The following is a 12,017-nucleotide window of genomic DNA, read 5'->3' as shown; positions in this document are numbered from 1 at the left end:
GGCCTTTTAAACTTCCACAGCGTGACATATATTTTTTATTTTTCATATATCAAAGTCTTCCGCGGGATTTACTATGTACAAGTAGGTTTGCTTTTAGTATTATTATACATTTCTGGCTATTTTATTAGTTTATAAGGCAGAGAAATTAGTTTAACTTTCATTTACTAAAGTAAAAATCTAACACCTCAATAAGTACCAGAAAACCCAGTGCTCTTGAATGCATCACGGGTTGCGAATACGGAAGTGAGCAACCGTGCTATCACTGAACAGGTTCTGCACAGCCAGCAAAAATAATAATGCTGGTAAACAGGTATTTATTCATCCTCCGTCTTTAACAGAAGAAGTCGTGGTAAGTGCTGGTCAATGGACACCTTGCTGTTTCTGACGTTTCCAAAAAACATGAAACTAATAATTTTGTTGACTGATGTCGCTTGCATGTAGGACGCTGCTTTAGGGAGCAGGGCATTATTTGCGCCTGTTTTAAACGTGAAAACTTACGCATTGACTGCTCTTTGCGTATGTTTCTTGGCGAATAAGCTAAGGTTTGTGTACAGAGAAGTCTAAATCAGCAAATTAGGATATGAACAGATGATCTTAGCAGGCGACACTGTGTGGTTTCATGTACTGCAAAGACTTCTATAATATTTCAGGATCCCTTTCTGACTGTATCTAAGGTTTTTCTGAGGGCTGTATAGTGAAAGTTGTAGATGTAGATCAGGGGTGTCAAAGTCAAATGGACGGAGGGCCAAATAAAAAATTTAGCTACAAGCCGAGGGCCGGACTGATCGAATGTTCATTGAAATTTTTTTAAATGACTCATATAGTCTAGTGAACCTAATTGAACCTACTGAAAACCTAACAAATATATTCCAATATGATCAGATAAATAAAGCAATATTTTCTTATGGCTCTGTCAGTAATCTTTAATTTTCAACAGACACAACTGAAATATTTTTAAAATATAATTGGATTGAAATACAATAAAATAAAGTGCAAAAATCTATTAATCCACATATGTCAGAGTCAAGGCATTTAGATGTGTCGCCGGCGAATTACGGTACTGCAAATTTAGATGTGTCGCCGGCAACACATCTAAATTTGCAGTACCGTAATTCCGCCACACGTAGCGCTAAGTGGAAAAATTCCAACGGTTTCTGAAAGGGGAGACGTTGCACTTTCCAGCAAGTATCGGGTTAATACGGTAACTTCGCAGCTGCAGCTGCAGAGAATGTAATTAATCCGGGGGGCACTCGTTTAATAGACGGTATATTTCGGCAATAACTTGGTGGATATTGAAAGTTCCGGTTGTTATGGATACATGGGTAAGTACATCATCTCACAGAACATTTAAAGAACTACTTACAGTTCAAATAAGGAAGATATTTTTTTTTCAGACGGGGTGCCGGCTTGCTGCGGTCTGCGGGCCGGTTCTAATAATAAATCAAGATCATCCCAGGGGCCGCAAAAAACCTTCTCGCGGGCCGGATGTGGCCCGCGGGCCTTGACTCTGACATATGTGATGTAGATCATGAAAGGAAAGTTCCTTGACCGTTTCAATAAAATCTTGATGTTTTTTGGATACACTGCCCCTTGCGTCCTGTAATAAACTGCGTGTGTTTAAATGTTTGCAGATTATGGCTCAAAAGGAAGTGAAGGAGGCGTTTGTGAGTAATCTCAATGGGACCAGTTTGGGAGAGGTGACTCTTGGATCGTTTCTCGCTCCAGTCTGTCTCATCCACAGAGCGTTCATCTTAGTCCTCTACTACCAAGCCAAAGGGACTCTACCGCTACCACTTCCACTGATTTCCCATCTACTCCTTGATTTTTCTCTGCTCGTCCTTCCCCTCGTATTATCATGCACAATTCTCAGCGATGTTCTTCTGCAGGTCATCGTGTGCCTAACTTTTCTTTCAGCTTGCGTGCTCTGCTACATCTGTCGTACCAGCTTCCAGTCCTCTGCTCTGCAGCCACAGAAGATCGTCAGCAACTTCCTTCAGTGCAGCGTTCAGTTCCACCAGGTCCCCTTCGTGACTCTCTTCAGAGTATTTGTAAACGTGAAAACAGCCATCAGCATCCTCGCCGTCGACTTCAGCGTCTTTCCAAGGCGATATGCAAAGACGGAGACCTACGGGACAGGGGTTATGGACTTTGGAGTCGGGGCATTTGTTTTTGCAAACGCACTTGTCAGTCCTGAGGCACGGAGGAGGGAAGTCACGGGATCCAAGTTGAGCCATATTACGAAGCAGATCCAGTCTGTCTGGCCTCTGCTTGCTCTAGGCTTGGGGCGGCTGGTGAGCATCAAAATGACCGGCTATCACGAGCACGTGACGGAATATGGCATCCACTGGAACTTCTTCTTCACGCTGGCCATCGTCAGAGTTCTAGCTTCTGTGCTTTTGGTTGTTTTACCAGCTGGACAGCCGTGGCTCTTTGCCCTTCTGATCAGTGGATGTCATCAGTTCGCCCTGGAAACAACCGAACTAAAGACCTTCCTGATGCACAATAGGGACAGATCAAAGGATTTCGTGCACGCTAACAAGGAGGGCATATTCTCCATAGCCGGCTATGTTTCCATCTATCTAGCAGGAGTTCAGATTGGACTCTACGTGATGCAGCAAAGACATCAAGTTAAAGATTGCCTCAAGATGCTTTTCACCCTCTCCCTAGGAAGTTTGCTGTCGTACGCCGCTTTGTTCGCATGTCAGACACTCATGGAGCCGGTCTCTCGCCGCTCGGCGAATTTGCCCTTCGTCATCTGGAGCGTTGCTCAGTCGTTGTTTTTCATGTCCCTCCTAGGTCTGGCCGACATGGTCATACTGTTCTCCAAAGGAGCATCCGCCTGTCGTTTTCTGCCGTCGTCCATGAGCTTTCTGGAGAAGAAGAAGACGGATTCTCCGGTTTCCAGAAGCGGAGTCAAAGTGGAGAGACTCTGCCTCATCCAGGCCGTCAGCAGGAATCAGCTGGTGTTTTTCCTGCTCTCCAACGTCATGACCGGAGCGACCAATGCTGTCGTGGACACCCTCAGCTGTAGCAGCTCTTTTTCAGTGTGTGTTTTACTGTCATACATGCTTGTGAACTGCCTTGTTATATATGTTTTGCACATCTGTGAAATTACAGTAAAATTCTGGTAACGTTTGTAAGCGCACCATTTTCCTTGGGTTTGTTTTTTCATAGTTTATTTGAAGCTCGAGTTACTTGCACTGAAATTCAGAACAATGGAAAACACTGAAGATGGAAGAAAATGTTATCTGTATGGGGTTAGTTTTGTGTTGGTGCTTGTTTATGGTGATATTGTCCTAAATGTTTTGTGTTTGTATATTTGGGGGACTTGCAAAAATAAAGCCTCATGAGAAAAAAAACTCTGTTATTGTTTTGTGGACGAACCGAAATGAACCTGAGATGTAACAATAACTGAAGCTTGGGATATTTTTATACCTAACCCAACTTTAAACATCTCCTAAACTGACTGGCATGTCTGGTGTGTTCACTGGTCTCCGTGAAGCTGTTTGTTTACTAATATTTTAACAAATGTCTATATTGAAAATAAATGCAGTCTATTTGCTAATTAGCTGGCTTCTGAAGGCAATGGTGACACTTTATTTAGGGGTATCAAAATAAAGAGTGGTAAACACTTTTCATGTTTTCTTTCTATAAATTTTTTGAAACTATTATTTTCCTTCCATTTTGACATTTTCCACTACTCTGCACCATAAAAAGGTATTAAAAGGCCCTGAAAACTTAAATTGAAACTTTTGGTAGTAATGTGACAAAATGTAGAAAATGTCCAGTGAGAATGTGATTATGAAGAACTATAAAATATCTTAGGTTAAAATTGTGTTTTTCCATAGATTTATAATTTGCATTTTATTGGCCATTTTTTTAATCTTCTTACTTTGTTAATCGTCTGTTTTATGTTATTCATCCGGGTATTATGCTCACAGATTTGTAATTACAATTAAATACTGCACTTAGTATATCATATTTTTATTGGCAAAAACAGTAGAGGGCTATAAATCACAATGTCAAAATACCTCAACAAATTAAATCGAAATTATTATTTCACCAACGGGCAGTTTTTCTGCTCACCTGCGCCCCCTGGAGGCAGTGCGTACCACATCATCCGTATTACGTACCAGTGTATGGGAAGGAGGGGGGCCAAAGGTGAAATCAGTAATGAAGATTCCGCCACCGCAGCAGGCTCACTAACTGTCGCACTTGTTTATTTTCAAGATTAATTCCAGACGACGGTAAGTAGAAACTGTTCAAAAGTTCAACTATGCGTATCTGTTCTTTACGAAGACACTATTCTGTTAGTATTGTCGGCATATTTTTAAAGAAACTCACGGCTGTCGCTAAGTAGCTACTCATAGTTCCAACTTTCTATTAGCTTAGATTAGCTCGCTGACGCTAGCTGTGGGGAGCAGCGATGTTAACAAGCAGGTTAGCCAGGTTTGCTATCACCGACAGGGCGAAGTCGAGCTGGAATAATACTCCAACCTACCTTTGATGGCGGAAGGGACACCATTTGATAAACAACAGTGCGCCCAAATTCAACCGAACGGCATATTTGATTTCGGAAGTTGTATTGTGAAGTGCAGTTAGCTAGCAGGCTAACTTGGAAATCAGTAGGTAATTGTTTAAAAGGCAACAGATACAGGTGAACGTTCTAAACGCGGCTTTGTAAGCTGTACAATGCTAGAAATACATTTTGTAAAGCTAATAACTTAGAAATTTCCCAGAGCTTTCTTTTGCCAGGTTGCTTGCTAGCTTAGCAGGGCAAATCTGGGTCAAGATAACCATGCTAGCTACTTTAGGAGTGCCTATGACAGTAGTTTGTAACGTTAGATGATTTTGTTTATATTTTAATGCATACTCTTGTGATTAAGAACCCCAAAGACAAATTCTTAGTTCCAAGATTATATCAGCCCCCAATGATCTGGAGTAGGTAGGGTAGCATTAGCCTGGTGGAGCTTGTGCTCAGGGTTTGATGTAGTCATTCCCTGCACATCATTCTGTCTTTTGTGCGTGTGTGTGTGTGTGTGACCTGCAGGTGAGCTGATCTACAGCACAGAGAAGACATGGCACGCCTGGTAGCAGTTTGCAGGGAAGGCGAGGAGGATTACCCATTTTTGGCGAGACAGATTCCCCTGTATATTGATGACACACTCACGGTAGGTCCTCATCATCACAGAGAGCACATCAAATAGCAATTAGGAAGATAGACCCTTATGAGTCACCCTGTAAAGTACAAGCAGAAATGGGGCAGAATCAGCATTGTTTTTTTTTCTCCCAACACAATTCTGATAATTTTTCCTGACTGTCTGAAACAAATGGGTACGGTTTCAGTTTTATGGTTTCTTTTTTCCATTTTCACGTCACGTCGAGGCATGTTCAGACTGTGCTTGAAAGGACATTGACGTCGGAAAGCCAAGATCGGATTGTGTTCTTTGCAAAGACACAGCCGTACCCTGAGTACGAACAGTCTGAAACTAAATTGCTGATCTGACTACCAAACTAATTGCTTGTGCCTCTGTCAGTATGGGTGAAATGTCACCGTGGCATTTTAGATGCGTCATTATTACCTGTTGTGTTTTAATGGTTGTCAGATGGTGATGGAGTTTCCTGACAGTTTCATGGACGCTGAAGGCACTGACGTAACCCTTGCTCATTGGAAGCAATTTTCCGAGGTAATTTCACACACTGTGTCACAGAATTTCTTCTAATCTAGCAGACATGCACACACAAAAATCAAAGCCTAAAGGATGTCATTTGTGTGTATTTAGTAAAGATGCACTCAACCGATGCTAATATCTGTATCTGTCCCGATTATTAAAAATTCTAGATCTGGTATCGGTGACAATGGGCTTTGAGTGACGTCATGTTTTATTACTTATTTTATATTATAATTTCTAATTGCTCCATCTAAGCCACTTGAAAGAACGTTTGTTTTAGTTTATTTTTACATGTTTGATCAAGGTAGTCAACCTTTTGTTTTTGTCAGTTTCAGTTTCTTTATTATTTATTGTACATCGGGTGTTATCCTGCTAATTGCACTGTCTGAACAAATTAAAGTTGTGTTGTTTTTTTCCATGTTTGACCAAGCTTGTGAAACTATTGTTGCATGTAAGGCTGCATACAACACTTCTATACAATTGTCAATTTGCAATTTAGTACATTTATGTCTATGTTTAAAAAGAAAAAGGAAACATAAGTTAATTCAGTGCTGGGTTTTTTTTGTATCGAATCGGCCGACAACAGACCTCAGATATCAGTATCTGTATTGGAAGTGAGGAGAAATGAATCTGTGCGTCCCTAGGATTTAGTGTGGAGGACAAATAGATGACGGCATCATTTTATTTTTTCCCATAGTATTATTCCAAGCTGAAGCAGCAGGACCTGAATATCGCCTTTATGGTGTCGTCCAGAGAGGTGTACAGTGCGCTGTCCCAGCTGGTGCCGTGTGTGGGCTGCAGACGAAGCGTGGAGCGCCTCTTTTCTCACTCAGTGGAGACAGGGAACCCAGCGCTGGAGCCCCTCACAGTGAAACCCAAGGGCATGCTCACTGTCACCAAGGCTTGTTTGGCAGACATGAAGAAGCTTTATACCCTGTTTTACATCCACGGGTGAGAGGAAAAAACTTTTCTCTTTATTCTTACATTGTTAGTAGTACAGCAGAAAACTTAATGTTCACGGTTCTCCCCTTTCTAGTTTGTCTCCATTATTTTTATTGCAATGGCATTGATTATTTTGTTAACTGTTAGAAGACATGTATATTTAGACTTAAAAAGCATAGGTCTGATATTACAGGGCCTTGCTTAAGTGTTTGGTTTTTGTTTTTTTAAGAACTATAGAATTGCCTTTTGCTGCGGTTACAGCTGCAGCTCCAAGTGCTTAAAGGAACAGTGCCTATAAAACTTATTCACCCCCTTGTATGTTTTACCCTTTTATTGCTTTTATAAGTCAATCCTGAGCAGCAAAATGTGGCTTTTTGTGCTAATTTTTGAAATGTAAATGTTTTGTAAAAATCCTTGAATGCCATAGTGAAAGCTAACTTCTACAAAACGACAAATAAAAATGTTTAGCATAATATAAGTCATTGCATAAATATTTGCCCCATTGAAGTCCGTATTTAGTAAATGCGCCTGTGGCTGCATGGAGTCTGTGTGGGTAAGTCTTAATCAGGCTACACATCTGGTTGCTGCGGTTTTCCATTCTTCGTTGCAAAACTGTTCAAAGTTTGTCAAGTTACCTGTGAACCGGCTGTGAAAAGCTCTTTTCAGCTCCTACCACAAACTCCTAGTCAAAGCCCAGCGGTCTGGGCTTTGACTAGGCCACTCCAGAACCTTGTTGTCTTCAAACAATGTCTGTGTAGCTTCAGTTGGATGCTAAACATGTTTCAGTGGGGATGGTGTTTTTGTTGTGATGTACAGAGTTTGGTACGTCCCAAACATGGCGTCTTTCGTGATGGCCAAAAAGCTCCATCTTGGTCTCATCAAACCAATTAACTTTCTTCGACTTGACCAAGGAGTCTCTTTGAGATGGTGGATTGCCACTCTTTCATTAAGCTTTGATTGGTGAATGCATTGAGCTAGTTTTCAAGGAAGGTGTAAGACTACAAGATGTCGGAAAACTGGTAGAAACGCATCCCAACAGACATGCGTTTGTCATTACAACATGAGGTGATTCTAGGGAAGTACTGAATACAAATGCTTACCACATATTTAAATAAAGAGAACCATGTTTCCTTTCACTTCAGGTTCACAATTATGTACCAGTTTGTTTCAATTCGTAAACGGATTGAAAGAATGTGGAAAAAGTTCAATTATTACAATAACGGTTGTATTTTATTTTTCCTTTTGCAGGTCAAAGTTAAATGACATGATTGACGCCATTCCAAAAAGTAAAAAGAATAAGCGCTGCCAGTTGCACTCCTTAGACACTCACAAACCTAAACCCCTGGGGTAAGTAACGTTCTTATTGTCACATTTTTGGTTTTAGAAGTTTTACTCGCTTCTGTTTTTATGAAGAATGCGGTAAATATGTCTAGCAATTTACAAAAATGTTGTTTTTCTTAATATTTTGAATAGTTAACTCAGTGAAAAACAAACAGCTAAGATATTTGGTTTGGATACTGAGGGTGTACTTTACTTTGTAGCTGTCAGAGCTGTGCATTGCATGTTATAACACTGCTATAAATGCTCCAGGGGAAGTTGGATGGACGTGTGGGAGCTGATGTCTCAAGAATGCAGGGATGAGGTGGTCCTCATCGACAGTGCCTGTCTGCTTGAGACGCTGGAGACGTACTTGCGGAAACACAGGTACTCCGTCGTAACCAGACCGTTTACTCACCAGCGCTAAAACGGCGGTTTTGTGATTGAAGAGAAACCGACTGGCTTTTGACTTCCAACAGGTTTTGCACAGACTGTAAGAATAAAGTGATCAGAGCATACAACATCCTGGTTGGAGAGGTGGACTCCAGCGAGGAGAAGGGATACTGCGCCGCTCTGTACGAGGGTCTCTGTTGTTGCCCCCATGAGCGGCACATCCACGTGTGCTGCGAAACGGACTTCATCGCTCACTTACTCGGCAGGGCAGAGCCTGAGTTTTCAGGAGGTTACGAGTAAGTTGGATTTATTCTCGCGTTTATCGTTTGGCGAATGCATTACGATTGGGGATGCAAGTTATCGATTTATGAGTCATTCTAGAGTTGAGTGATCTTATTGATCGACAAATGATTAATTGATAGGTGGCCATTTTTTGTAAAAACTTAAGTTTCTCTTGTATCAAGAGGGCCTTTCCCTAAAATAGACGACATTTCTCATAATATTCTGAATTTAAAACATTTTAAAAATTCATACAATTTTACCATTATTTTGTGCCAGTTGCATTAAATACTGGCTGAAAAAACTGAAAATTGTGGTTTTCACACATTATCAACCTTAAACGTATAAAATATAACAAAACAGGGACCTCTTAGGTTGCTAGATAGAAAAATAAAAGATGAAAAGAATAAAATGTGCGAAACACTTAATTTTCTACGAGCGGAGAGATGTTCCCACAGAAGCACCATCTGCAGTTGTTCTTCAAGGAACGCTATGAAGTCCGTTAACTCGCGTCTTAAAAATCAACCTTTCTTATTGACATCTTGTTTTTTTCTATCGTGTTACAATTTTTCTGCGGTTTGCTCTCCGCTTCTGTCTTCAAATCTGTAGCACATCAAGAACTTTTGTTTGAGATTTAGTTTGGACCGCTTCTCCTTTCTCGTTCCGGTATGGCTCCGCCATCTTTAATTCTGTATCAACTGGCTCCACTTGAGGATGAACAGGGTCGCCCTCTGCTGGCTGGCAGCCAAACTACAACACTAAAAGAAGGTCTAAGTGGACAGTATTAGTTAATCAATTGGAACCAATTTTAGTCTGATACAGCATTAATTGGAAATTGCTCGATTATTTGTTTACACCCCTAACTATGAGTAAATAAAAGGTGTGTTATACTTTAATACTGTCAGGATTTTCAGGAAATTAGCTAATATATATTGTTTTGGCTTGTGCTGTTTTTATTTCCCCCCCCACAAGGCGCAGAGAGAGACACGCGAAAACGATTGATATTGCACAAGAGGAAGTTCTGACCTGTCTGGGCATTCATCTCTACGAGCGGCTGCACAGGATCTGGCAGAAACTACGAGCAGAGGAACAGACGTGGCAGATATTGTTCCATCTGGGTATCGACGCACTACGGAAAAGCTTTGAGGTACTCCACGTTCGCTTTGAGGACGCCGCACAGTTTTGCCGCTCGGCGTTGAACTGAGTGCTTTTCTGACCTCCAGATGGCAGTGGAGAAGATGCAGGGCATCAGTCGGCTCGAACAGTTTGTGGAGGAACTGTCGGAGGAGGAGAGAGCCAAAGAACTGAAAATGGAGAAGAAGAGACAGAAACGGAAAAACCGACGCAAAAACAAGTGCGGTTTTGATTTGTCTGAACAGGAGGCAGAGAACAAGGAGAAAATCCTGGATGAGGTGAAAATTCTGAGTTCACACAGCGCTAGTGGGCTTTAATATAAACCCACAGTTCTGCATTTCAATGTTTTTGTTTTGGTGTCACAGGGTTCCTTTGATTCAGTCGAGGGCAGCTGTAAGGCCTGTGGTAGCCACGATGAGGAAGAGGCTGGGTGTGAAGAGACGGTGACCACCAGCAGAAACGCCTCCTGTAACTGCTCAGATAACACCAAGCGAGGTATAACCATTTACACAATATATATACACGTCTAAGTCCTGCCGAGTGTAAATTTAAAGAGAAATAACAAGTCGGGACACAACATTGTCCTCAGATTTGTCCCACAACAGTAATGGCAGCGACTGCGGCTACTCATCAAGTATGGAGGGCAGCGAGATGGGATCGCGAGAAGGCTCTGACGTCGCCTGCTCTGAGGGAATATGCAACCATGAAGCAGGTCCAGGTTAAACACACACAGACGTTCATCACAGATATTTTACCCTGTATGTGAAATGTTGTCCCTCTGATCTCACAGTCTGCTCTTACTTACCCTCTGAAGGGGATTACCCAAACGTCCACCACTGTGTCGAAGACAAAGAGGAGGACGGGACAGACAGCTGTGTGGACTGCTGGCCGCACTCTGAGGAAAACAGTCAGTGCAAGAGTAAAAAGAAGAAGAAAAAGGGCAAGAGCTGCAACGATCAGGTGAGGCAGCAAACTGAGGACATGCCAGTTTGTTGAATGCGGCATATTCAGCCACATGTTTAAGGTAAAAACTCTTATGTTCCTCAGGAGCCAAAAACCGAATGTTGCACGTCGGACGGGAACACCACAGGCCACAACCTGACGTCAGCAAGCACTTGTCGAACCAAAGACATTTTTTCCTCCTTATGTGGCGATAAGCTCGCCAACATTGCACTACGGTCACCATGGGCAGTCCATCAAAGCAACCTCAGCCTTCACATGAGGCCTACAAAGGCAAATTTAAGCTTGGTAGAACTCCTGGTAAGATTATTATTATTTTTGCCCTGTTCTGATCGCCATCAGTAGAAAAGTAGTAATTAACTTTATATTTAATGTTGGGAGAACTAGTTATGAACCTACTGTTCAGATTGCACGACGGGATTATTGGGGCCATATAAATAAAAACTAAAATTACAAGAATATGTATGAGGACGAAGGACTTTATGTACTTGGCGTGGCTCTAACACTCCATAAGATTTGGATCATACATGACCATCTTTTTTCCTTTTCCTCGATCAGGACGATTCCGAGGTAACGTCCGATGAAGAGAGCGGTCTGACGCAGGACGAAATCCAGGCATTTCTAGAACAGAACCAGTCCTTTTACAGCAACCGCCACCAGTACCGACAGCTCCTCAAGGAGAAATTCACCAACTACTGCCGGGCCACCGAGCGGAGCAAGCGAGTCTGTGGAAAGTGGTTCGCCACGACCAGCGTCAAGTAAACGTCATCGTCCCGTGGAAAATTTAAAAGCACTCGTGACCACTGCTGCAAGGTTGTTATAAAAAGATACATTTCAGGTGTATCCTTCGGTGTCTTGTTGGGTCATTTCTTTAAAATCAACGTGATTTATTAATTGTTTTGTTTTTCTCTTCGACATCTCTGATTCTTTTGCACTTGTACACTGACGCAGTTGTTCATCTCTATTTGCCACATTCATACATGTTAGTTGTTCTCTTTGACCAAGCCTAGCTATTTATTGTTAGTCTTGTGTAGGGTTTCGGGGTTAGAGCACAGTGGAATATGAAATCAAGTTTTGCAAGCTGTGATATTAGGGAGGAATTTTAGTCGTCTTATTTTTATTTTTGTTTCCATTTTCTTCTCTCTCTCTTTATGGTGACACTTCAGTGTAGTGCTTACGGGTTGCACCATGAAATGTGTACAGAAGTATAAATATAAAAATTTTACAGAGAATAAACATCCATTTGTAATAAATTTGGGGTGTGTTAAAAGCGCAATGTCAAGAAAAATTTACTAAATAAAGAGTATTTATTAATATGGA

The 12,017-nt window shown here is 41.6% G+C and overlaps 2 protein-coding genes across 5 annotated transcripts; both read left to right on the top strand.

Moving 5' to 3' along the window:
• The first annotated feature begins 218 nt into the window (after positions 1-218).
• Positions 219-3,359, top strand: pigw (phosphatidylinositol glycan anchor biosynthesis, class W). Of its 2 annotated transcripts, none has more exons than XM_015014117.2 (2): positions 219-349; positions 1,632-3,359. In XM_015014117.2, exon 2 carries the CDS (start codon positions 1,635-1,637, stop codon positions 3,129-3,131), a length of 1,497 nt encoding a protein of 498 aa, XP_014869603.1. In that variant the 5' UTR covers positions 219-349; positions 1,632-1,634; the 3' UTR covers positions 3,132-3,359. The 2 variants fall into 2 exon arrangements, with proteins under 2 accessions (XP_014869603.1, XP_014869605.1); XM_015014119.2 differs by having other exon boundaries at positions 239-310.
• Positions 3,360-4,131: 772 nt separating this feature from the next.
• On the top strand, positions 4,132-12,017 carry ggnbp2 (gametogenetin binding protein 2). 3 transcript variants are annotated; one of them, XM_015014116.2, is made up of 14 exons: positions 4,132-4,247; positions 5,051-5,171; positions 5,607-5,687; positions 6,370-6,623; positions 7,863-7,961; positions 8,205-8,318; positions 8,411-8,620; positions 9,576-9,750; positions 9,827-10,015; positions 10,103-10,232; positions 10,327-10,449; positions 10,552-10,697; positions 10,785-10,997; positions 11,256-12,017. In XM_015014116.2, the coding sequence occupies exons 2-14, from the start codon at positions 5,079-5,081 to the stop codon at positions 11,457-11,459; spliced, it is 2,031 nt and encodes a 676-aa protein (XP_014869602.1). In that variant the 5' UTR covers positions 4,132-4,247; positions 5,051-5,078; the 3' UTR covers positions 11,460-12,017. The 3 variants fall into 3 exon arrangements, with proteins under 3 accessions (XP_014869602.1, XP_014869599.2, XP_014869601.1); XM_015014113.2 differs by having other exon boundaries at positions 10,528-10,697; XM_015014115.2 differs by having other exon boundaries at positions 10,327-10,455.

Source organism: Poecilia mexicana, unplaced genomic scaffold (genome assembly GCF_051168715.1).
Source record: "Poecilia mexicana isolate PSO_F unplaced genomic scaffold, ASM5116871v1 scaffold_14, whole genome shotgun sequence".
Classification (NCBI taxonomy): Eukaryota; Metazoa; Chordata; class Actinopteri; order Cyprinodontiformes; family Poeciliidae; genus Poecilia; species Poecilia mexicana.
This window is presented reverse-complemented; position numbering and strand designations above follow the sequence as displayed.

Excerpts from the sequence above, each read along its gene's own strand:
- pigw (XM_015014117.2), top strand. The coding sequence starts at position 1,635 with ATGGCTCAAAAGGAAGTGAAGGAGGCGTTTGTGAGTAATCTCAATGGG.
- ggnbp2 (XM_015014113.2), top strand. The coding sequence starts at position 5,079 with ATGGCACGCCTGGTAGCAGTTTGCAGGGAAGGCGAGGAGGATTACCCA. Across the intron at positions 10,233-10,326 it reads CTCAGATAACACCAAGCGAG|ATTTGTCCCACAACAGTAAT; the intron begins GTATAACCATTT and ends CATTGTCCTCAG. Across the intron at positions 10,450-10,527 it reads AATATGCAACCATGAAGCAG|TCTGCTCTTACTTACCCTCT; the intron begins GTCCAGGTTAAA and ends CTGATCTCACAG.